Raw genomic sequence first — 26145 nt, forward strand, 5'->3', positions numbered from 1 at the left:
GCTTCCCAAGCCCCAGAGGAATACAACAGTATGTTAGACCATTTGAGGGACAGCAGTGGTTTTGTTTTCCAGTAGGAAGTGAGCTGGGAATAGGCCTTCTCCTGAGTTTAAAATGACCTTGGAGAATGTGGCACAATATTTTCTCAACTTTTCAAAAATACGTTTTGGAGGTGGTAGGGCAGGGGTATGTACCCGTGGGCCACTATCTTCACCCTGATCTATACTCTTTGCTGTTCCGCTATCCAATGGTCAGCAATTCATAGTGCTTATGTACTACTGGCCTTAAACAGAATTGATTCAGATTATGCAGACAACTTATTCACTTCAGATCATGAGAATGTGGCATCTCACCATTCGAATACGTTTTTCCTCTTTCAGTTGTTTCCAGACATCACTATACATCTCATCCAAGCCTTGCCGTGTCTGCTTATAAGTTTCCAGTTCAACTTTCGTGTCTTCTTTAGTCACCTAAATACAAAGTGGTTTGTAAAATTTTGCTGCACACATATTGGAGTAGTTTTTCTGGGGTAGTACTTCCTTCATGGCAGGTTTTACCTGATTTAAAGTTACTTCATACCCCAGACATTACTCTAAACTAAATAAACATATCAGGTTTGTAGGCAAGAATGAAAGAGAGTTTGCTTCTTTTTCAAAGGAAAAAAAGCTGCATTAGTAAGCCAAGCTAGTCGGGGCTTCTAAGCAGTGCACGTCTGCTCTGTAGTATTCCTGACTGACCTCTACATGTTTCTCACTTCGTTCACGGATTTGTTCATTTTGCTGCCTCAGCTCCTGCTGCTCATCCTGAAGTGCCTGGATCCGATCTGTTGCTGCTGTCAACTGGCAAAAGGGAAGCAGGGGAACAGGAAGGAGAGAAAGAGCCATGTGCCCTTGAGGTGAACATAATACCCATTTGTCACTCAACTGGAGCATAAAATCAAGACCTCAAAATTCAGCTAAGACAGACTGCGGAACTATTTACATTATTTCTGCTCCTAAACTGCTTACAGTGAGTGTGGGATTATCTTAAAAGAGGCTGGCTTACAGCTGTTAAATATAAAAGTTATACTGAATACATATTTTATTTATTTGGAATAAACGCACCTAACACTATGCCAGTGCTGGAACCTAAAAGTTAAAAGAGTATCCCTTACAAACAGAACAGACTTTATACAACACAGAGGAATTGGATTTTGATGGCAGCATACCCTTGGGAAGGGAGGGGGATGTCTGATCTGTTAGGATTCGTACTATTGTGCCTTGCCCTCCTTGTCAGAGTTTCTTGGTGTGAAAAGAAAGAGACAAAAATGATGGAAAAGACACGGGAGTATTACAAACAGAATATGACATCTGGAACCACGTAGAATTATTTGAATCAGGGCAATAAATGCCTTGAGTGGAATTACACCTACTATTATTTTTTCTCTCCATCAGAGGTGGGAATCATGAAGCCCTACAGGTGTTGTTCAGAGTGCATTTCCCATCGCTCCTAGCCATTACAGCCAATGGTATGGGGTGATGGAGGTTGTAGTGCAACATCATCATGCATTCTGATTCTCATATCTGTTTCACATCAAAGCACTTTTCCTTTAAGGCAAAAAAAAATGCTCAAGAGGCAGAATCTTTCATAAACTTGGACTAATAATTAATTTTTCTCAGCTCATGGTGCACAACACAATAACACACAAAAGGGTCAATCCCATACAGTAATGGGAAATATTCCTACCTGAAATCTCAGAGAGCTTCAGACAATACTGTGCTAAACAGCTCAATAATCTTAAATGTTATAAAGCAAGTTTCCCAAGTTCTGCATATTTTACAGGTTGTATTCATATTTAATACCCTCTCTTATCTATAACATTCTTTTTATCTTATCTACAGGTATATTATTTCGATCACATGATATTTCCAGCTTGTTGAATTAACATGTGACTTCTCGCTCTGCTTAGGTCTTTGTCAACATTTGCTAAGACTTAATTTTAAAAAAGCAGTTGCTACAATTTTATTAAGGGAAAAAAAATAAAAAATTGAAATAAATTTCACTCTCACAAACCTCTTCCTGAAGCTTTGAATTGGTCTTCTCTAAGCTCTCTATCTTGGTTTGAAGGTCTCCAACCGTACAACTGGAACAAAAGATCATCAATATCTATTTAATTAGAACCACTCCTATGTCATTCAAACCAGGAAATCTTAATAATTACTAACAGGAATTATGTTTTTCTGAGATTTTTTTAAAAGGAAGGATATGATATCAGTAGAATGAAACAAACTAAGTGCCCTCTCCCATGACGCACACCTTAAGTGCATTTATGAAATAATGTGGTAGAACACAAAGGGGAACTAGTGAGTAATAAGACAGAAACATAGAAAATTGATTGCAGAGAAAAGGATAACACATTTGGCAGAACTTGGTACTAGGGAAGAACAACAAAACAGTGGCAGAAAAAGGGGGAGGTACCTCTGAAACTATAGCCCTCTTTATGTTAACATTTTGATTTTCACACAAGAGGGGCAAACAAAAAAAAACTTTCAACAAAAAACCTACCTTAGATGACGGTTAAGTTCTTCCACATAATGTTTCTGATCAAGCACAGCAGTGATTCCTCCATCTCTAGTTTCAAAATAAAGATTTTGTTCTCAGAATTGTCAGTTCTTTCAAGGGCTACATTTATATTAGCAAAAGACCACAAGAAAACACGACAAGCTTGCAGTGTAAGGGTCCAAGTGATCTTTCCTTATAGGGGACCAGTACAGTCTCAAAAAGGCATGGCTCAAATTAAAAAATGAAAATAAATAGAGTGATTTCTTCTGGGGAATTAGTATCAGTCAGGCCCAATGTTTTGACATTAAAGTATAATATGACCGCCACTGCAGCAAAAAATAACTATTTTCAAAAGAATAATTATGTTGAGAAAAGCTATTAAGTTATTGTTATGAAAAGACAGATGAGCATATAACTATATCATGACATATGGAAATTAATATTTCTTTTTAATTCCAAAGTGATCCTTTCAAAGAAGACACAGATCCATTCCAAATATACAAAGTAAAAGGTAAAGGTTTCCCCTTGACATTAAGTCCAGTTGTGCCTGATTCTGGGGAGGGAGGGGGGGCTACTCATCTCAATTTCTAAGCCGAAGAACCAGTGTTGTCCGTAGACACATCCAAGGTCATGTGGCCAGCATGACTGCATGGAGCGCTGTTACCTTCCTGCAGAAGTGGTACTACTTCTACTCACATATGCATGTTTTTGAACTGCTAGGTTGGCAGAAGCTGGGGCTAACAGTAAGAACTCACCCCACTCCCTGAACTCGAATGGCCAACCTTGCGATCAGTAAGTTCAGCAGCTCAACGGTTTAACCCACTGCGTCACAGGGAGCTCCCATATATAAAGTAGTGGGATTGAAATTGTGCAAATTTAATTAAGGACAGAGATCCACATTAGCAGGCAAGAAGCATGTGTTTCCAACTATTATATTTGGTTAGTCATATTAATTTGGAAGGCCTTAGACTCATTCCCTCCATAAGTAACTAGATTAATTCTCTATATATCACAATTCTCTTTTAAATACTGATTAAGAATAAAAGCTTATACATACTCTTTGCCATTGTCAGTGCTTTGTGTATCCTTAAGGTAGAGGGAAAAATCAATCACTGCAACCTAAAAAGAAAAATCAGGTTTACTATACAACTGAATTAATTTAATACTACAGCTAATGCCCAGATAGGATCAGCTAATATTTCCTTATTTTCATACCCCCTTTCACCTTCAAATAAATGTGGAGAAAGAATTGGTGCAACAACACGATACTCTTTTTAGAGAGATTATTCTTTCAGTTCCTTCCTAGGGCCAACTAATTTGCATAGCTTCAATTAGACATCATATCAATTATTTTCTTGCTCTACTCAATATAACCTGGCACCAGACACTTAGGAAACAAGGCCTAGAGTCCCTTCTGAGAAGTCCTTGGACATCTTAACAACAGTTGCTAGAGACTAAACAAACTAGCGAAAGACTAAAGAGGAGTGGCCAATACAAGGAGGAACTGTATTTCTATGGGAAAGAGCTTTCTATACATCTCTCTTCTCAGGAATCTAGCTACTGCAATGGCAGGGGGATAACAAGGAGGATCAAATCTGGGAAGTGGCATGAGCATCTGCTGTTAGCCCCAGCTTCTCCCAACTTAGCAGTTCAAAAACATGCAAATGTGAGCAGATCAAAGTCATGCCGGTCACATGACCTTGGAGTCGTCTATGGACAATGCCGGCTCTTTGACTTAGAAATGGAGAGACACGACTGGACTTAATGTCAGGGGAAAACCTATACTTACAAGGTAATAAGGACACTGACTCTTTACATAGGAAATTCTGCCTCTATAATGAATTTTTTTAGTTCCCAAATTTCAATGATTACAAGAATGGGTTGCTGAAAATCATTCATGCTTACAGCTCTTGCATTTGTTGGGTTCACAATTCCTTGGTCTATTTGCCTGCTCTTTTTCTTTGGATGCTTAAAATGTTTTTCTGAATGCTCAACTAAAATTCTAAGTTACTGTTTAAATTTAAGAGCAGGATAAATATTTCATCTGAGGAGTGTGCATATGTACTATGTTCTCCTTCCTGCCCCATAGTGACACATACATCTCATTTGAAACCAAGAGCTAGATTTTAACTGTAAAACATACACATTTAGATTTTCATTCAGAGTACCTGACTTTTAATAAAAAGATACCACTTTATGGAAGCCCTTGACTCCCTGCAAACTCCCATAGTGTAATTCCTGTATCCATGAAGGATACATCTCAGGACTTTGCATGGATACACAAAACCATGGGTAATAGCAAACCCTACTGAATGAATGACTTCCAACATAGTATATGTTTTGTTAGATGTGGACAAAAGAAACCACAGGTACTGGCCCTGTGGATAGGGGAGTTGTACTGCACCTCTCTTAGGATAGGAATCACGAGGAGCAATAATTCACATTTTGAAATATTAGGTTGTACGCCCCCCACACGGTTTACTATCATAGATCAATCTTTTTCTTACATAATATGAAATGGACATTATTTTCATCCCTCTCTCCTTCTTGACTTGTTGGCAGTCCATGTGGCCTTTGGGTGGTTCTGGGGGAGAAGGATGACCCACAGATTTGCCCTATTTCCATACCTGGACCTTGATTGACAACTGCTGCCCACAAAGGTTCCCCATGTGCAGCTTTTTTTCATTATTACGATCGAGGAACAGGAAAATCCCTTCTGAGCTGCCTAAAGGGGTGTGAATCAGGAAAGATACTCCTTCATTTAAAGGAATAATGGTTTCACCTGGGAATCCAGATCTTCTCCTTTTAAGCAGAGATTTGCATCAATGACATTCAGTCCCACAAGGAGACCCACCATCACAGCTCCTTCCTCTTCCATCATCAAGGCATAAGACTCATAAAATTCACTATAAAAATAAAAGACAAAAATATTTGAGCTGATAAGTTTACACTCTACCTTGATGCCTTACGTAAGGACAAAGCCAATATAAAAGTACATGATGATGATGATTATTATTTGTATCTCGCTTTATCTCACTAAAAAGAGACTCAGAGTGGCTGTACTGTACTTTCAATAATACCTTTTACATTCAATCTGGTTAGGAACTGCTTGGAGTACTGATTTTGCAGAAAATGCAAATCAGTAAATAAAATTAATGAAGGTTGTATTGTAAACAGTGCTTCTGTTGTGGGTGTCCCCAAGTTATGAAGAAAAAGTGGTCTGTAGGTTTGTTCTTAAGTTGAATTTGTTTGGAACAGGTACATTTTAAGTCATATGGAGGTGGGGGAGGAGGAGGGAGTGCTTTGGATAGCAAAGGGAATGTTTACACCCTTGTGGTGTTTGTTTTGCTGTCTGTGGCCCTGTTCAGAAGATTCTACCTCACTGTGTCCCTGTGCTCATTGGATTGTTGGGGAAACAAGGATTGGTGCTAAAGCTTCAGTTGAGACACCTTTTCCCCATGATAACTCTTTGACGAGTGGATTTCCCTTCCTAAGGGAAGATTTTCCTCCCTCTCAGTTGTCTCATCCCTGTTTTTAACTATGAGTCGTTTGTAAGTTGGATGTTTGTAACTCTGGGACCACCTGTGTATGTATGTATGTATGTATACACACACACACACACACACACATATACTTAGAAAATCCTAGCAGTTGAATGTCCCATCTAGCAGTTTCCCCCCCTTCCATATATGCCTCTGAGAATCTGTTCCAGAGCTGTGAAGGAGCAGGTGGAAATAGCATCAGGGAGCAGAGAAAGAGGGGCGTATTTACAGCTAACTTCCATTTCCATTTTATGGATAGTTGTGAAAGCTGGATAGTGAAGAAAACTGACCAAAAAATCCAAAAGACAATTTACTTAATTTCTACCAACACCATGGATTATCAAAAGGACAAATGAGTCCTAGAGCAAATCAAACCTGAATTCTCTATAGAAGCCAAAACGACTAATCTGGGGCTATCACATTTTGGACATTTAATGAGAAATGACTCATTAGTAAAGATAATACTTGGTGAAGTGCAGGCCAGTAGAAAAAAGAGGAAGGACACATGAAAGGTAGATAATAATGGAAACCACCGTCCTGTGTTTGCAGGGCCTGAGAAGGGCTTGGAAGTCTCTCATTCATAGGGTTGTCATAAGTTGATGTAATAGCTATTAACAACAACAACAACAACCCATTTCACCCATAGGTGTTTTCTGAGCAGATCTTTCCATTTAATGGTCTTAACGGAAAAGCAGTACTAATTCAATTATTTAATGCCTCTTTTTTCTGCGTGACAAAAGATATCACTATGAAACAAAAAAAGATGATACCTCAGCAAGTGCTTGTGGTCCAAGAGTACTTTTAGGTAGTCTGCCAGTTTCTTTTGCATCACTGCAAGATAAAGCCAAGCTCTGCCTCTTCCTACAGGAGTCCTACAATTGCACAAAAGACTAGCTATCAAATATGTCAAATCACCAAGCATACATAATATGTTATGATAGCACTTGTATTAAGAAGTACACAACTAGTTAATAAATACAAGGAAAGACAATAAATCTCTTTAAAAAAAGAAAGAAACAGATAAAAATAAACAGGATTTTTCTGCTAGAAATTATTGTTTGAACAAGAGAAACCCATGCTATACTGTTACATCAAGAGTTTTTGACAATCCGAGAGGAAGCTCCACTTGCTAAAAGAAGAGAACCCATTTCTAGCAGAAGATAACCATTTATTAGAAAGGTGGAAAAAGTAGTTATATCTTTATCTCTCTTGATAAAGATATAATTTATTTTAGTACTATTTTGTGATGATGACAATGATGGTTATGATGGTACATTTTTATTTGTTATCTACCTCTCCTCGTGGCTTGAGATGGGGCACAACACAATTGAAACACATCACCATAAAATACATACATTAAAACACACCATCACAAAATACATATACTAAAATACACATTGCAAGGATTAAAATGCAATGCAAATGCATCTATTAAAATACAACTAAAATGTAAATTTAAAGTTCGGGTTTAAAATTGACTGGGTAGGCCTGCAAGAAGAGAAAGGTCTTCAATTCTCTCTTGAACTCTGACAGTTCATTTAGCCGTCAGATCTCTTCCAGTAGATCATTCCATATATGTACTATATTACCTTGTTATAGATAGTTTTAAAAAAATGTTTAAAAAGCGATAAGGGACTACTCATGTATCACTATGAAATTAATCTGTGCCGGGATGAGCAGTTCTGGTACTGAGTCCAGTGTGACCTTTATTACTTTAAGTCAGCTTGAATCCTTGCTAGTGGCACCTGAGTGGCCATTTTCTGGATCAGATTATGAAACCTGATAGTGAATTATCAATACAATTTTGATATTCTTAAATGTGGAATGTTAACATTATGTGAGAAATCTGAATAGGGTAGTTAGTAAACACGCTTCTTTAAAAACATTCTAGCAAAAAAATTACATCTTTTGCTCATAAATTAGTTAGCTCATCATATGATTCATCTAGCTAAACCAGCCACTAAAATATATGATAGCACATAATTATTAGAAATAATAATTGGGTTTTTTTTTTAGTATCTTGTTGGATTTTGATTTGTTTCAACTTACTTTAATTCTGGCAGATTTCTCACACTTGTTGCTAAATCTGATGCTTCTGGACAAAGTTTTTCCACCAGTTCTAGAGGTCCAAAGAAGGATTTGTTTTGACCAATAAAACTCTTTTTAGCTAAATGAAAGGCAAGAAAATATTTTATTTCAGTTCAAAGCACATAAAGCACAGAGAACAAAGCAAGTTACATCTCTGCAGATCAAAACAGAGTGAAGGGAAAATAAAACAAAACGGGATAAACCTTCAATCACAGATTGCTCAATGCATTTTCAGAACAGGCGAGGAGGGAATACAGTGTTTGCTTACTTCCGGGTATTCATTAGACTCAGACTCAGGGTTTAAACTTGTTTTATAAACCTAAATATAACACTTATAAGGAAATAAGACACATTAAATATAGTGGAACTTATTTCTGACTAAATGTATTATTTGACCACAGTGGACAGGTGTATCAAGACACGATTCAGCCATCCTAAAAATAATGTGATTTATTTTCATTCATCTGTCTATCTGTCTGCCTAACAGATTATGCTGGAGAGTTCTTGAAAAACACCTCCAGACTCAGCAATGCTACTGTATAATCCTTTGCCACGAGAAAACATTTCGTTTTAAGAAGACTGTTAAGTCAGCATTAGATACGTTTGCATACAGGAATGAGGTTCCAAAGGAGTTTAAATATCACACACAACAACCTCCTCAAACTTATTAAATAAGCTTTAGAGCACACAAGAACAGGGTCCACAACCACTACTTCAGTAGACTGGCTATTAATTTAATGCCATTGGTAAACTGAGGTAGGTCTATGGATAAGCTGAGTTATGAATTCTCCTTTACAGATATAATTCCTCTATCTTTACCCTTCAGTGTTTCTAATCATTTTCTGTATAAGTGAGATACAACTTTGCAAACGATTTCTACAGGCTTCTGTTTATAACCATGAAGACAAATACCTATAGTGTGGTTAAAATAACTTTGATTAAACTTAGGATGCATCTAAGTTTGGCACCACTTTTATTGCCATGGCACAATGCTATGGAATCATGGGAACTGTGGACAAGGTCTTTAGCCTTCTCTGCCAAAGGGTGCTGATACCTCATCAAACTACAGCTCCCAGGATTCCATAGCATTGAGTGACTGCTGTTGAACTCATGTCAAACTGTATTAAGTCTAGTGTAGATGCACACAAACACACCTCCATAAGGATATATGGCCAATTTTATATGCAGCCCAAACCAGTACTCAAAGAAAACTCACCTTTAAGTCCATGCTTGAGACAATGCTCCATTACCACAAAGAACTGTTGCAAAGGAGGAAAGTCAGAATCTAGAATCCTTCCCAGACTCAGAGCCGACTGAATTAGGACCTTAATGCTCAGCTTCATCATGTTCATGAGATTTGAACGTTCTTCCATCGTGTGGTAATTGGCTGTTGAAGATATATAAATACACACACACATAAGAAAGAGCACCTGAAATAGCATTTCCAAACCATAACATTTCAGAAATAACATAGTAACATCTGAAATCCAACAAACAAACTAAAACGCACAGAACACATCATGCAAGCAAATAAATGGTTATTTCTGACATGTTAGATTATGAGAATTTGGAGAGGATAAGGCAAAAAGAGCAAAAATAATTGGTCATCCGTTGGGGGTGCTTTGATTGTGTTGTTGTATGGCAAGGGGATGGATTGGGTGGCCCATGTGGACTCTTCCAACTCTATGATTGAGTTTTATTCAGTTCATGTAGCATTAAATATTCTACTGGATAATTTACACATTGTACACTGGTGAAGCCTAAAGACATTAGGCATATTGTGATCTACATGCATTCCTAAATAACTCTATGGCATTTATGTTATTTTAAATTGATATTACATGTTTCTAACTCATGTGATGTGTTGTATTTTAGTCTTTTCCTCGTTTCGATACATGGGAGAGGCAGGTAAGAGATAAAGATATTGTCACAAAGCATTTCTATATTTAATACCAATAACTTTTTTGTTTTTAATGAAGAATATCATAACGTAATGTAGGGTATATATAGGAAATAAAATTACATTATGTGTAAAATCTTTCCAAAGAAATTTGTGAAAACGTATGAAAACATCAGACACCTTTGTGACTTTTCTACTACTATCTCTCTCTCTCTCTATATATATATATAGATTGATATAATAACTACATATTATAAATTATTATTTTTATTGAGTTGCTGTGAGTTTTCCAGGTTGTATGGGCATGTTCCAGAAGCATTCTCTCCTGACGTTTTACCCACATCTGTGGCAAGCATCCTTAGAGGTTGTGAAGTCTGATGGAAAACTAAGCAAGTGAGGTTTACATATCTGTGGAATGTTCAGGGATATATAAACCTCACCTGCCTAGTTTCCAACAGACCTCACACCTCTGACACATAAGTGGATGAAACGTCGGGAGAGAATGCTTCTGGAACATGGCCATACAACCTGGAAAACTCACAGCAACCCAATGATACTGGCCATGAAAGTCTCTGACAACACATTATTATTATTAGTCAACAGTAACTCGCAATGCAGATGCAGGCCTGGCAAGGATGTGTGAAACCCAAAGGTTAGGGTGTCTTTGAGCTCCAGTCTAAAACTGGAAGGAAATGCACAGCTCAATTCCATCCCCATGAGGGAAAAAATATTTGGGTGCCACATTTTATTTCCTCTTCAGGTTCCCTACCAGAATTGCTGAAGAGGATGGAGACACTCAGAAACTTCCCTGACAGGAACCCCCACAGAGTGTACACGTGTCTGCCTGGTCCTGAGCCTCATTTCTGAGGAGACCTCTTCCTTTCCTAAGGGCCAAAACAAGAAGTCTCCTGGGGAAAGGAAAGGGCAGAGCACCTGGCCTCCTTGCAGCTTGTTTCCCCCTCCCTGAGAGCCTCCTTCTCCTCCCTTAACACCCCTGTTTGGGCTCCTCATGGCTGACAAGCCCCTCGGGCAGGGCTCCCTCAGCCCCCACGCGCCCACCCCAGAGCTGAGGCCTCAGCATCCCCCTCCCTCCCTCCCCTTCCCCATTGGTTTCTCACCTTCACCTGCGTTACCGCAGCAACAGCCCCCACCCCTTCTCCATCCCAACACAAGCTCCTGATTGGGTCAAAACTCGAGGTTTCTGAGCCCCTTCCTGGAAACCAATTGAAACGCCAGGGGCATAAGCCCGGCGTTCCTGATTGGCTGCGTTCTCTGGCCAGTCCCCACCCGCTCCGACTGATGAGGTCTTACTCCTGCCTCGATCCTGATTGGACAGAGGAGCAGACTGTTTTGGGAAAGGACAGGCGAGGTTGTAAACAAACGGGGAGAGGCCGGCTGTGCATTTGTAGCGGGGCGCCATTTTGGGCGCTTGGCTTTTCTCCCTTCCGCCTGATCTTTTCATGGAGACCCTCACCTTTCTGTGTTCAGTGGGATCCCCCCCCCCCCCCCGTTCTCATTTCTTTCCCTGCTCCCGTTTCGGGACGGCTTGCTTCAGAGAGGGCTAAAACAGTAACTCTCAGGATCCTGTATCATTGAGGCATGGCAGTTAAAGTGGTGCCACATTGCATTAACTTTGCAGTACAGATGTATCCTAAGTAACTGATTAAAATGGATAAACCTATAACACTTGCAAGCCTTTCAAGGATTTATTGTCGAAGGCTTTCATGGCCGGAATCACTCAGTTCTTGTGGGTTTTTTCGGGCTATATGGCCATGTTCTAGAGGCATTTCTCCTGACGTTTCGCCTGCATCTATGGCAGGCTTCCTCAGAGGTCTGAGGAAGCCTGCCATAGATGCAGGCGAAACGTCAGGAGAAATGCCTCTAGAACATGGCCATATAGCCCGAAAAAACCCACAAGAACTGACTTTCAAGGATTAGTTGGTTCTTAATCAGGAAAGTTTGACTCAGCCTAAGGCTCTCTTTATTCCCCCAGCTATTATGCGCTCCTCATTTCTCCATGCTCCTAGCACAGGCCTGGGGCAACTTGGGCCCTCCAGGTGTTTTGGACTCCCAACTCCCACAATTCCTAACTGCCTCAGGCCCCTTTCCTTTCTTTCCTTTTGCTTAAGTGGCTGAGAGGGAAAAGGAAGGGGCCTGAAGCTGTTAAGGAATTGTGGGAGTTGAAGTCCAAACAACTGGAGGGCCCAAGTTGGCCCAGGCCTGTCCTACCAGCGTCTTCACATACATTTGCTGTATAGCGCAAAACTGTCCCCAAATTATAGTTGTCTTTTCACAGAATACTCATAAAAGCTAAGAGAAACCACAAAAGCCAGCCAGTCTAGTTCAGACCTTATTCAGAAAGTTTATTTGACAACAGGTAACAATTGTTTTAATTTGTTGGATTGCTGCTGGTTAGTTTATGTGATCCGTGGTTTCTAAGATATACAGAGGATGCGTTGGAGGTTGTAACTAGTAAGAACATTTTGTTTTTGACACCATCAGAAGGCGCTTTTTAAAAGTTTCCTTTTCCCAATCTGGGATGCACCTACGCTGCAGTTTGATTCCACTTCAACTGCTATGGTTTAATGCTATGGAATCCTGGGAGTTGTAGTTTTACAAGGTCTTTAGCCTCCTCTGCCAAAGAGTGATGTTGATTCAGTGTGTTCTTGAAGGTTTTCATGGCTGGAATCACTGAGTTACTGTGAGTTTTCCGGGCTGTATGGCCATGCTCCAGAAGCATTCTTTCCTGATGTTTTGCCCACATCTATGGCAGGCATCCTCAGAGGTTGTGAGATCTGTTGGAAAGTAGGTAAGTGGGTTTTATATATCTGTGGAATATACAGGATGGGAGAAATGATTCTTGTCTGCTTCAGGCAAGTGTGAATTTTGCAATTGGCAACTTTGATTAGCCTTTAATGGACTTGTGACTTCAAAGCCTGGCTGACTGCTGACAAGAGTTCTTTATCCCACCCTGGACATTCCACAGATATATAAACCTCACTTACCTACTTTCCAACAGACCTCACAACCTCTGAGGATGCCTGCCATAGATGTGGGCGAAACGTCAGGAGAGAATGCTTCTGGAACATGACCATACAGTCCTGAAAACTCACAGCAACCCAGTGCTGGTGATTCATCAAACTACAATCCATATGATTCCATAGTATTGAGCTGTAGCAATTCAAATGGTGTCAAGCTCCATTGATGTTACAGTGGAGATGCACCCCTGGTCTCCCCCACACCTTATATGAACTAGAAAGCCCATAATAAAATTGAAGTTCAACCAGTGCTGTCAGATTGGGAAAGGCCATCCTAAATTTGAAATCTCATTTTACTATCTGATGCGTAAGGCTTTGTAAGAAATGATATGTGAATTTCAGCAAGAGCAGCAATCAGATATTAAGATTCATCTGAATCAAGGACAGTTTGTTAAATAAGATATATTTCTGGTTCCACCTGAGCATATGCAGAATATTTTCCTGCATGCTCTGTCTTCCCATTCCCTATCAGGGTCTGCAATGTGATAGAGCACATGCTTTGCTCATTTAACTGAACAGAAGTTAGTTCCAAGAACATTTTTTAAAAGACATAGTAGGTTGAGAAGTAAATAGTTACAACAGGATTCATGTTTCAGCAGACATAAGGAAGGCATGGGTTCAGCTAAATAACTTGATTCCAGATTAATAGTTCCTCAAACCAAGCAATCCACTGAAGGAGAAAGGGGATGGAGAAAAGCAATGCCAAGAGAAGCAAAATAAAAAGGGGAAAGTTAATCAAACAGTTTACTTATGTCCCATGCAAGGTATATAACAAACACACTAAAGGATTGCAAAGGGGTTCACCCCAAATAATAACGTGCAACAGTTTACAATGGAAACAAGAACAAAATGGATAGAGGAGAACAGTTGAAGAGTGTAGTGACACCACCTGCTCCCTAGAAACACATGCAGGCCCAATGTATCTACAAAATGGCATTTCTGGTCTAATGGCTTGTTCTGCAAGGGCCGTGGCTGCTTGAGGATGAAGCAAATAAATTAAGCCCTCACCCCATTCTATTTCCTTTTCCCCCTTGGAGGCTCTCCAATCCAAGCCCTTGAACTGTTTTCTAACTACAAAACCTTCTCTAAGGCTGAATCTACATTGCCATATAGTGTAGACCTATATAATGCATTCCAATGCAGTTCCAACTATATTATATGGCAGTGTAGATCTAGCCTAATTTTTCCTTTTGCCAAAGGCAGAGATCATAACGACAAGCATATTTACCTGTCTTAACAATAGAGTTTTGTGATATTTTCACCCAAAACTAATCCTTAAGCATTCTTGTTTTACTGAATCTGCCAAAGGAAGAGCTATGGTGAACATTTTTAGAGGAAAGGTTTATTTTGAGTGTTAGTCAGCAAATTTAGCAAGCTAAAGAACAGTTAGGATGAAATACCAACAAGCTAGTAACATACTAACCAAGTAGTTATTCCCCGTCTTTGCTGCATTTCCAAAGTGCTTCTAAGGCAACTCTATGGATTTTAAGTATTTAGAGAAAATTGGTTTCCCATTTTTTAATTCTTTGAATGGACACATATTTGCTAGATAACACATGAATCAGTTGTGTTCATATCTCAAAAGTCAATACCTTAATATAGTGTACAGCGTAATCTGAACTAGATACTAAGTATTGCATTCTTTTAAGGAACCTATGTATGTATGTATGTTTCCATTTTATACTTACTGCAATTCGTATATTTTGTATTTCAGAGTTAGCAGCTGGGGCTACTAGAAATTTAAAACCGATTTTTCATTATTATTTTTCAGTCCTTGGTGTGGCTATACTACTTACGGCTAAGAGAACATTAATGCACAGCCAAATTTGTGATGGGATTAAATGAATATATTACTTGAGAGAATGGAAGAATTCCCATTGTTCTCCTGTCAGCAGGCAACTTTTCCTCTGGCAGGTTTTTGCATAATGACAGCTTGCTGAAGAACAGACTTTCAGCTGGAGATATTATATTTTTATTGATGTGCTTTAAAATTTCTTTGCATTCAATTATATTTTAATAATATAACCTCTTTAACTATATTTTAATATTATAACTTCCCCCATTTGCTGTACCTTTTAAAAGTTAATATGAGACACTTATTAGCTTCTATTTTGGGGAGGAAGATAAGAAATCAAACAAACAAATATATATTGTTATGTCTATGTGCTCTGCACACTGGTTCCAAGGTGCTTAAACATGTCACTAGTGTGGATTGCAACATGGATTGCACAAAGGTCAGAATGAAAGTTAGATTTTTTGTTATTGTTATTGCAACAAGGTATCCTGACATAGTTTTAAGAATTGATTTTTGCAGAGATTTTGCCTTTCATTTTTTTAGTTTAAAAATGTCTAAATTTGAGACCTGGGGTACAGCACAGGAAAGAGGTGCTGTGCAGCAATCTAATTAGAAAACAAATCTCAAGATATTGTGGTTTATTTCCAGATAAACTGGTATAAGATTGTTGCACTGCTAGTAAATAGACTTGTAATTAATATGCATGGGAGTTGGATGTTTGCTTTGCTGGAGAGACACTGTACCTAAACCATAACACTTCAGATGAAAATTATTGTACTTTGACACAGTTATTGTATTTTAAAACAATTGAACTATTATACATATTTTGTTTAAAACACTCATAAACAATTTTAAATCTGAGGACAATTTTGAATCTACCTATGGAAGCATTAAGTTGTACAAAAATGTATACAGAATTGGCAACTTTTGAATATTTGTGTAAGCTCTAACATGAATAAAATGTAAATATATTGAGCTCAGTGCAATATTGTGTTAGTGCACCTTTCCCACAGCATTTGCTCAAAACACTCCATATGGTTTTCTGGCTCCCTGGAGCAGATTATGAGGTTTCAAGGTGACTTCAAGAGGGCAATGAAATTCCTCTCCATCTGTTTCCACGGATGTATTTTTTTTGTCAGCAGAAAGACATTGGATCCTGGCCATTTGCCTATCTAATTCTAAACATATCCACACTCTAATCATATGTATATACCATATTAAGGAACTATTTTTTGTTTGAGCAGCATATTCCAAAGAAAGTGGGAATAGAAGATGAGAGGGAATTGCTGTTGATAATTCTATCAAGTCAGCTTTGATTTCTGGCAACCTGATCAATGTCAGACTGTCAAGGCACCCTAATCAATTCAAGTCTAGCAGACTCAGGGCTGTCACATTTTTATTGAGTTTATCCACTTATAATGTGGTCTTCTTTTCCTACCACTTTCTAACTCACTACATATTATTGTCTTTTCTTGTGAGTTAGGTCTTCTCAGATAGGTCCAAAGTCAACAATCTCAAGTCAACTTGGTTTCTTCAGAGATTTCAGGCTAGATTTGTTCCAACACCCATTCCACTGTATCTATAGAACTCTTCTCCAGTGCCACATTGCTAATGAATGGATTGTCCTACTATTGGCTTTCTTCATTGTCCAACTTTCACTATCATACAGAGGAATGGGAAATATGATGGCATTTAGTACAAAATGATATATCTTGACATTTCAAGATATTGTCTAGTTCCTTCATAGCTGGCTTTCCAAGTCATAATCTTCTGATTTCTTGAATAAGGCTCATTCTGATGAATGACTAAGCCAAAATATGGAAAATCTAAAATGTTTCAATGTCTTCATTGTCTAATTTAAAGTTATGTAAATCAGCTGTGACCATTATTTTTGTTTTGTAAGTGTTCAACTGTAAACCTGCCTATGCATTTTCTTCCTTTATTTTCTTCAGTAATCATTCCATTATCATTTGCATATGTTAATTTCCCTTCTTCTATTCACGTCTCCTTCCTATTTCTTCTTCCATATTTTGGTATTCTGTCATGAAGATAGCATATTGTGCTGAGTACAAGTTCCACATCAGGATAATCAAATGTTGTGGCACACCCACTTCTTTAGGAGTGATACATATTTTTAATGATCTACATAAAAGACTGCAGCATAGACTATTTTTTTTTGGAAAGTCTTTGTTTGAGCTCCATTATCTAATATATGTTTGTAGTACGCTCTCTACTACATATTCCTTTTTTGAGCTTGGTTTAGACATCTGGCATTTCTTGCTCCATATATGGTAAAAGTTTTTGTTATAGAATTTTTAACAACACACTGCTTGCATGAGAATGCTCTTAACGTTATTGGTGTTCCCTTTCCGTGGGTCATTCTTTTATTTAGAACTAGAGCAAATGCTGTCTCTGTAGCTTGAAGTACCTACTGGATGTCATCTATTCATGATGACTTAATTCTCCCAAGTGCTTTGATGCAGATTTCATTACATTTTTTAAAACCAGAGGTTCATCTTCAACTGGTTCTTTACTTGAATTAATCTGTAATCCTTTCCTCTTTCTTATATAGTTTTTCAGAGTACTGTTCCCACCATCTTTTTTTTCTTGCTGTTTGTACAGTGTCCCATTCTTGGTTTAAATTTCCCTTTGATTTCTCAGACCTTGTGGCAGAGGTCTCTTGTCCTTCCCTTTTTTGTCATTGTCTATTTTTCTGCATTGATATTAGTTCTCCTTGTCCCTGTGCCCAAGTCATACAATAGTTGCATTTAGGGTTCTGACTCTATTTATGTCCCCTTTTATGCTTCTCATCTGCCCTTAACTGGTTTTATGCATCATCAGTTGTGGCTTCTCTTTCGTTTGTTCAGAGAGTTTCTTCTTCTTAAGATTTTGATTTCCTGAGTAAAATGCTGTGTAATTGTCTGACCCAAAATGTGCCATTACTCTGCATATCATCATCATCATACTATTTATTTATACCCTGCCTTTCTCCTCTTGGGGACTCAAGGCAATTAAAACTCCACACTAGACAAGTTTAAAAGGTGCAATACAAAAGTTATAAAACAATTAAATAGTAACATGTGGTGAAAACAGAATTAAAATACAGTAAATAAACTAAAATTGCCTTTAGCTGGTTCAGTTCATGTACAGTTCATGTTTATACATTCCATTTCTTGTTTTACTGTGGTTATCTTCCCTCATTTTCTCATTCTGTATTCCTATAACATGTGCTGTGCAGCTTTAGACTTTCCTTTCAACTCAGAGCATGTCAACGGCTGAATGTCCTTTCAACTTGAGTCTAGTTGCATCATTAGACACAGCACTACTCATAGTTGTCTTCCAAGGGCTTGTTGAGTGCCACTCAACCTGGGAATTTCATCTTCTGGCACTAACTCTTGTTTCATTTTCAAATGTCTCATCATAGGGTTGATGAATTTATTATGCCCTCTTTCCTGCATTACTAATAGGTGTTAGCTATGATGCCAATGAGAGATTCTCTTCCAGGATTACTTTCCACTTCTGCTACTGCCCAGTAGCTATTTAGTCTGGCTCCTCAGGAAAAGAAACATTACTAGCAGCACTCCTGCCCTCAGTATAGCCTCTTACCCCACAGGTGTATGCAAACTCATCACTGTGGAACAATGGTGTTAAGAATTACATTGCCATATTATCCTTGTTTACCCAAAGGCAAACTCTATAGAGTTCAATGCAATTCAATCCCAGATAAGTAGATCTTCAATTGCAACCTTAATTAGAGACTCTATTTGGAAGAGGAGAGTAAAGAGCTTGTAAAACTACCATCTCCCATGATTCCATAGCATTGAGTGATGGCAGTTAAAGTGGTGTCAAACTTCATTAATTACATGGTGTAAATGCACCATAAAATGCTAATCTAGTTTCCCCCCACAATTTGGGCACTGATGGAACTGGAAGAAAAGATACCTGGCTCTATGGAGTCTATGAAGGACCCATTCAATGGTTACATTAGTTAAGTTTACAAGTATTGTAATTTGCCAACCTATATTTCCTAGAAGTTGGCAAAACAGAGCCTTCTCAGTGTCACCTTCCCCCCCCCCCCCCCGCCCCCCGGCTTTGGAATGCCCTCCCTAGGAAGATAAGGCCGGCCTCAACACTGTCCTCCTTCCATAGGCAGGCATGTAGCCGGGGGGGGGGGGTCCACGAGAAGGTCTTACTCATGGTGGTCCACGAGAAGGTCTTACTGGTACATTATTTAAACTTTTATGTTTATTCATATGATCTGATCACCATGTTCCCATATGTATGGGGGTATTGGGGTAACGATACAAAAGATTTGCTAGGGTAGACCCTCTTTCACTCAGACTCAGCTCCTCCTCCCCCTGAATCAAACTCAGCTCCCCCTGAATCAAAATCCTGGCTACGGGCCTGTCCATAGGGATTGGAAGACTTGGATGTTTAAACAAACCTTTGAGAATGTCTAGCCCCAATGGTCCACAATTAATGACACGGCACTGCACTCTCATCCCATTCCCTTGTCTTGTTTATAGTTTGGCCACGTCTTATGGCAGCTGTCACCATAGGTTATTGGGTATTGTTCTGAATTTTAAATTTTTGTTTTTATGTGCTGTTGGTTTTACTTTTTTGTATTGTACTGGATGTTTATTTTATGCATTGTTTTTAGGCATTTTGTGACATATGTAAGCCGTCCCATGTCTTTTCGGGGAGATGGAGGTGGGGTACAAAAATAAAGTTATTAAAACAGGATTATTATACATGGAGATGAATGAAGTCAGACTGAACATTAATCTAAAAGAAACCAGGGTAAGAAGAGGATAATTTTATTTACTTGACTGTTATTGTGCAAAACTCAATCATTGTGAAAACACAGATGTAAATCTAACGTTTTCATATATTTTTGAAAAATTGAGTACAAAATTCCTTAAGATTCTATATGCAAATTTTTTAAAAACCATAAGAAGAAAAATAGTCTTGTCATACATTTACAACAAAGCAATTTATTTCATCACACAATTTTTCTTGCATGGAAGAGATGGATTTTAATCTAAGACAGTTTATGATGAAATAAGGTGGTTAGTTTTCAAAGTGTCACATAACTACTTGTTTGTTCCTTTTTTCTTCCCTGTTATGCTTTTACAGAGAAGGCCCCGACTTTAGGCAAAGTCAGAAAACTGCCTCTGTGGCAAATGCTGGAAGAAAGAAGTGGTAGCTCCACATAACTATTTCTTTTGGACTTTTGAACTTTCTTGGGAGGATGGGATGCTCATGCCACCCCCATCTGCACACTCTAGTTTGTTATTTTCTGGTGTTATGGGAGCAGCCACCCCATGACTAGTACTGCAGTAAAATTATACAGCCAATCTGCCAGGCATGAAATGGAAGTTAGGGTGGAGTAGCCTGCCTTTTCTGTCATAAGATTAAAATGTCATGGACCACCCTTCTTAGGACAGCTTTTCTAGTCTTATGCAAACCAGTAGATCACAATCTAACACGCACAAGCATCATTTACAGTTAGGTGGACTTCAAAAAGTTTTCCTAAGTTTGCTGAATTACAGCAATTATGTCTCCTTTTCATGAATTGTTGATTCGAAGGAAGCAATGCAGCTGAGCTTCCAAGAATCACCAAGGCCAGACACGTGATCCTAGAAGTGGAACGGATGAGAAGGCTCAAGGCATAGTTCCTGCATTAATACACATTAGTCTCAGAAGTCATTCATGTTTCAGAAAGATATAATAGCAACCATGGGTGCAACTGTATTCTAGAATTAATGCAGCAACACTTGAACTGCCATGGCTCCATGCTGTAGAACCATGGGATTTGTAGTTTGGTGAGGCAGCAGCACTCTTTGCCAGAGAAGGCTAAAGACATTGTGGAATGACAAGCATTGAGCCATAGCAGTTAAAGTGGTGTCAATCTGCATTCATTCTAGAGTGTATTATTTATTTAGTTAGTTACTATATTTATATACCGTCCCTCTCAGCTTGCAGGCGACTCGGGGCAGTTCACAGTTGGTGCCGAGACCATAAAATACAATTTCAATACAATAAAAATAATCGGATAATAAAACCATAACAAAATCAATAAAAACATGAACATTAGGGTCTCCTATTAAAAACATTGTCTAATCACATTGTTCAACCATTCCATTTTCCTATGTGTATTTGGAAATGCCTGCTCAAAGAGCCAAGTTTTGATTCTCTTTTGAAATGTTAAAAGGGAGGGGGCTGATCTGATATCCTTAGGGAGGGCGTTCCATAGTCGAGGTGCCACCACTGAGAAGGCCCTGCCTCTCTTTCCTGCCAACCATGCTTGTGATGAAGGCGGGACCAAGAGCAGGGCCTTTCCAGACAATCTTAAAGTCCTGGAGCAGTGGTTCTCAACCCGGGGTCCCCTGATGTTTTGGCCTTCAACCCCCAGAAATCTTAACAGCTGGTAAACTGGCTGGGATTTCTGGGAGTTGTAGGCCAAAACACCTGGGAACCCACAGGTTGAGAACCACTGTCCTGGAGGGTTCATAAGGGGAAATGAATTCGGACAGGTAAGTGTAGATAGACCCTTTGTCTGGAGGTGAACCCAATATCAGTAAACAACAAATGCTTGGATTATTCCATGATGAAGCCTAGTTTACATTAAGATTGCTTAGACTTTATTTACTTCTGCTCCAAGTCTCATAACAAAAGCGACACCTCAGGACACATCTACACTGTAGAACGAATGCAGATTGACACCACTTTAACTGCTATGGCTCAATGCATGTCATTTCACAACATCTTTAGCCTTCTCTGGCAAAGGGTGCCAGATAAATTGACAAGAGATTGACACTACTTTAGCTGCCATGGCTCAATGCTATGTAAACATGGGATGTATAGTTTTATAAGGACTTTAGGCGCCTCTTCCAAAAAGTGCTGACGCCTCACCAAACTACAACTCCCTGTTTTTTTGGGTTTTTTTTAAGCACTGAGCTATGTCAGGTAAAGTTGGGCCAAACTGTATTACTCCTGCAGTGTAGATGCAACATCAAAGGACACCTGTTGAGCCCCTTTTCATGGGACAAAGACTTTATAGAGTGGCACTGAAAGGGTGCATCTACGCTAGGTATGGGCAAACTTCGGCCCTCCAGGTGTTTTGGACTTCAACTCCCACAATTCCTGAATTGTGGGAGTTGAAGTCCAAAACACCTGGAGGGCCGAAGTTTGCCCATGCCTGTTCCACACAGTAGAAATAACAGTTTTACCCACTGTCACTGCTGTGGCACAGTACTATGAAACCTTGGGATTTCTAGTTTGGCGAGGAAACCAGGAAAAGCGACAACTCCCATGATCCAACGGCATTGGGTAGTTGAAGTGGGGTCAAACCGCATTACTTCTGCAGTGCAGACGCAGTCAAACTTTTCCTCCCAGACGTGCAAAGTAAGGAACAACTGGCTGGCTGGCTGGCTGAATGACACCCCAGAAAGGAGAAGCAGGAAAAGTAGTAGCCGTACTTTGTTTGGCGGCGCTGTCAGGGCTGACGGGTTTGGGCATGAGTCCTACCAAGGCTGCAGACTTCAAGGCGCTCCCATAGCCGGCCGCCAAGTTTTCCGAGGCCCTCTTGGCCAAAGAGAGGAGGGGCGCCGACCAGGCCGGGCCTTCCACACTCTCCTCCGGGCCGTCGCTTGGGAGCTCGGAAGTGTCGGGCGCCTGGGCCCCGCCGAGGATTTCGGGGCCCCCTCTTGGCTCCGCGGCTCCTTCCCCTTCGGCCATCTTGGCTCGAGGGGGGGGGGGGTGTCACGTGATACGCGCGTCCCAAGAGGGAGCCTCTGCCTCTTGAAGGGTGGATGAAAGAAGGAAGGAATGCAACCTGACGTCACGTGATCTGCCTTGGTTCCATGCTAAGGAATCCTGGGAGTTGTAGTACTTTGGATGGAGGCCCCAGCTCTCTTAGGCAGAGAAGGCTATATAGAGCAGGAGTGGGCAAACTTGGCCCCTCCAGGTGTTTTAGACTTCCACAATTCCTAACAACCGGTTAATTGTCGAAAGTTTTCATGGGCGGAATCACTGGGTTGTTGTGTGTTTTCTGGGCTGTCTGCCCATGTTCCAAAAGCATTCTCTCCTGACATTTCGCCTGCATCTATGGCAGGCATCCTCAGAGGTTGTGAAGTCTGTTGGAAACTAGGCAATTGGGGTTTATATATCTGTGGAATGTACAGGATTGGAGAAATAACTCTTGTCTGCTTGAGGCAAGTGTGAATGCTGCAGTAGGCCACTTTGATTAGCATTTAATGGCCTTGTGACATCAAAGCCTGGCTGACTGCTGAGAAGAGTTCTTTCTCCTACTATGGACATTCCACAGATATATAAATTGCACTTTTCATCCACATCCATGGCAGCAGGCACCCTCAAAATGGCCTATCAGTTTTCAAGGTCTGGCTTCTTACTGCCTGGGGGAATCCTTTTATTCATTAAAATGAACAAAATCTGGCTACCAGTATTTAAAAAGCTCTAAAATATAACAGTAAATAAAGAACAACACTCAAAACGGGAATTCTAGACACAAAACTATCAGGGCCAACTAATAACCTCCCAACAAAGGATCTCTCCCCCCTCCCCCCCCCGTCAGTAAGAAGCCAGACCTTGAAAACTGCTAGGCCATTAAATGCTAATCAAGGTGGCCAATTGAAACATTCACACTTACCTCCAACAGACAAGAGTTCTTTCTCCCACCCTGTACATTCCACAGATATATAAACCCAGTTTTCCTAGTTTCTAACAGACCTCACAACCTCTGAGAATGCCTGCCATAGAGGCAGGTGAAACGACAGGAGAGAATGCTCCTGGAACATGGCCGTACAGCCCGGAAAGCACACAACAACCCTGCTCATGGTGACCTGTTTCATATAATTCTAATTCTAATCCTTTTGCATCTTCCAGGATAATTCTAACCTTTTCTCCTCTTGTCCTGTACCTGAAAAGAGAGCTGAAACTTACTGCAGGATAAAAACTGTGAACCACGAGCTTTCACTGCCATCTAGTGAGTTAATCTAGTCAGTTACCTTGTTTGTTCAAGAGCCTTGCATATAAGGAAAGAAAAAAAAAGAAATGGTATTCACAGTAATATGTGGAAATTGGCTCCCTGGGTGGACAATTAATGGCCAAGCAATGATTCTGCAATTTTAACATTGCAGTGTTTTTCACAAGTTCTCCTATGGATGTGGTCTGCAGTGGAAATATTGGTGGGAAAGGATTCTGCATACCATTGTGGTGGCATCATCTACCTGCGTGGAGGCACCTCCACTACCTAGATTTAAAAAATGAAATTCACAAAAGTCTTGGCTATTTGGTTGTTATGCACTCACATGGTTTCTCAACCTCTAAGGCAGTGGTTCTCAACCTGTGGGTCCCCAGGTGTTTTGGCCTACAACTCCCAGAAATCTCAGCCAGTTTACCAGCTGTTAAGATTTCTGGGGACCCACGGGTTGAGAACCAAAATTAGTCATCTGATTAAATTAGTCATCTGATTAAAAATACAATAATTAAGTAGTTATCTGATTGAGAGCCAGCATGTTGTAATGGTTTCTGTGTTGGGTTATGACTTTGGAGGCCAGGATTTCAAACGCTGCTCCGCCATCGAAACCTACTGGGCGGCCATGGGCAAGTCACTCTCTGAGCCTCAGAAGAGGCAAAAGCAAATCTCCGAACAAATTTTGGCAAAGGAAATCCCATCATTTTCAGGCACAAGAGGAGAAAAAGATCCTGTGGATGACTTTATTGTTATAGAATCGCTTTTGGGGCCCTTCCACATGGCCATATAACCTATAATACCAAGGCAGATAATCCATAATATCTGCTTTGAACTCGGTTATCTGAGTCCACATTGCCATATAACCCAGTTCAAAGCAGATAATGTGGGATTTTATACAGCTGCGTGGAAGGGGCTTTGGCAACCCAACCTATGGCAACCCAAATTAATATGAAGCATGCACTGTATTTTTTTCCAGTTTGATGCTTTATATTCAGATCTGCAATTAATATCAAGGAATTTCATTATATCAGGGAAAGGCAGCTTGTGGCTGATCAGATGTAACTGGACTGCTATTCCCATCAGCCTTAGGCCCCTTCCATACAGCTGAATAAAATCTCACATTATCTGCTAGAACTGGAATATATAGCAATGTGGACTCAGATAACCCGGTTCAAAGCATATATTGTGGGATTTTCTGCATTGATATTCTGGGGTATAGGGCTGTGTGGACGGGCTCTTAGTTAGCATTGACAGTGGGAAGGATAATGGGAATTACAATCCAACAACCCCTAGGGTCATAAGATGCCCTCACCTGACTTACATTCTAGCATAAACAAGAAATTATACTGAGTTTCAGTGTTGAACATAGCTGAGAAACGGGGGAAAATATCTGTTGTTCTCATTACAAGCAGTGGAATTGCCATAGTGGCAAAACGTTGTCCTGTAACTTCCAGATTCCTCCAGCCAGCATTTCTATAGATCCCCCTTTGAAGCAAAAGTTTCTAGCGGAGCCCCATCATTTAACTTATACCACTATCCAATATTTGTGCATTTCATTTTTTTCTTGTCTAAATATAGTACTTTCCTTGTTATCGACATCAAGTTTATTAGTCTTCAGTTGCTTGAGTTTTCTAGGCAACATCCATATTATAGTTTTCTGTACTAATTTATTTGAAATCCAGAAAGCTGAAAAATTAAGGCAACCACCCACATATTTGTTCTATTTCTTTATTCCAATAAAATGACAGTAGCACATTATTTTTGCTAGAACATTTGGCATTTATAGAAAGCCTTATCATGATTCAGAAAGTCAAATGGTCATCTTTGAGTTCTGGTTACCCAGAAACCAAGTTTCTCAATATTTATAAAGCTCTTCCAGATGCAGTATTAAAATTCATTTGGGGTAGCTATTTAATACCATAAAAGGAGATGGTGTATAACTGACTTGGAAACACACCTGCTTCTTCTGGACTTAATAAAAATCAGGATAAAAATATCCTCAAATTAAGGAGAAGGGATATGAGATTTTGAAGAGCTGAAGCGAAAGATTCTGAATCTCTGGTTAGAAGGGAAAAGATTATGCCTGTGCAGAGCTCCTTTCTCAACCATTCAAAGAACAAGGAATTTATTACTTCATAAAGATTTCTACAATTCATATGAAACAAACCTTTTGAAATTAATTTTAAAAACCTTCCTCTGGGATAGCTTGATCTTTTTCAATGAGTGCTTTATGATATAATGTTTA

At 39.6% G+C, this 26145-nt stretch overlaps 1 protein-coding gene across 3 annotated transcripts in view; it reads right to left on the reverse strand.

The window, feature by feature from the left end:
* RUFY1 (RUN and FYVE domain containing 1) overlaps positions 1-22683 on the reverse strand; it is a 34270-nt gene extending 11587 nt beyond the window's left edge. Inside the window, exons 1-10 of one of the 3 annotated variants that reach the window (XM_060765390.2) lie at positions 22384-22683; positions 9386-9556; positions 8131-8248; positions 6852-6953; positions 5322-5445; positions 3597-3658; positions 2543-2608; positions 2051-2120; positions 736-837; positions 352-468 (exon numbers count right to left, since the gene is read on the reverse strand). In XM_060765390.2, coding sequence (XP_060621373.2) covers positions 352-468; positions 736-837; positions 2051-2120; positions 2543-2608; positions 3597-3658; positions 5322-5445; positions 6852-6953; positions 8131-8248; positions 9386-9556; positions 22384-22642 — 1191 coding nt within the window. In that variant the 5' untranslated portion in view covers positions 22643-22683. Of the gene's footprint in view, positions 1-351; positions 469-735; positions 838-2050; positions 2121-2542; positions 2609-3596; positions 3659-5321; positions 5446-6851; positions 6954-8130; positions 8249-9385; positions 9557-11187; positions 11282-22383 lie in introns of those variants that run through there. The other 2 variants (XM_060765392.2, XM_060765391.2) reach the window with 2 other exon arrangements.
* Positions 22684-26145: the final 3462 nt, after the last annotated feature.

This window comes from Anolis sagrei, chromosome 2 (assembly GCF_037176765.1).
Source record: "Anolis sagrei isolate rAnoSag1 chromosome 2, rAnoSag1.mat, whole genome shotgun sequence".
In the NCBI taxonomy this organism is placed as follows: domain Eukaryota; kingdom Metazoa; phylum Chordata; class Lepidosauria; order Squamata; family Dactyloidae; genus Anolis; species Anolis sagrei.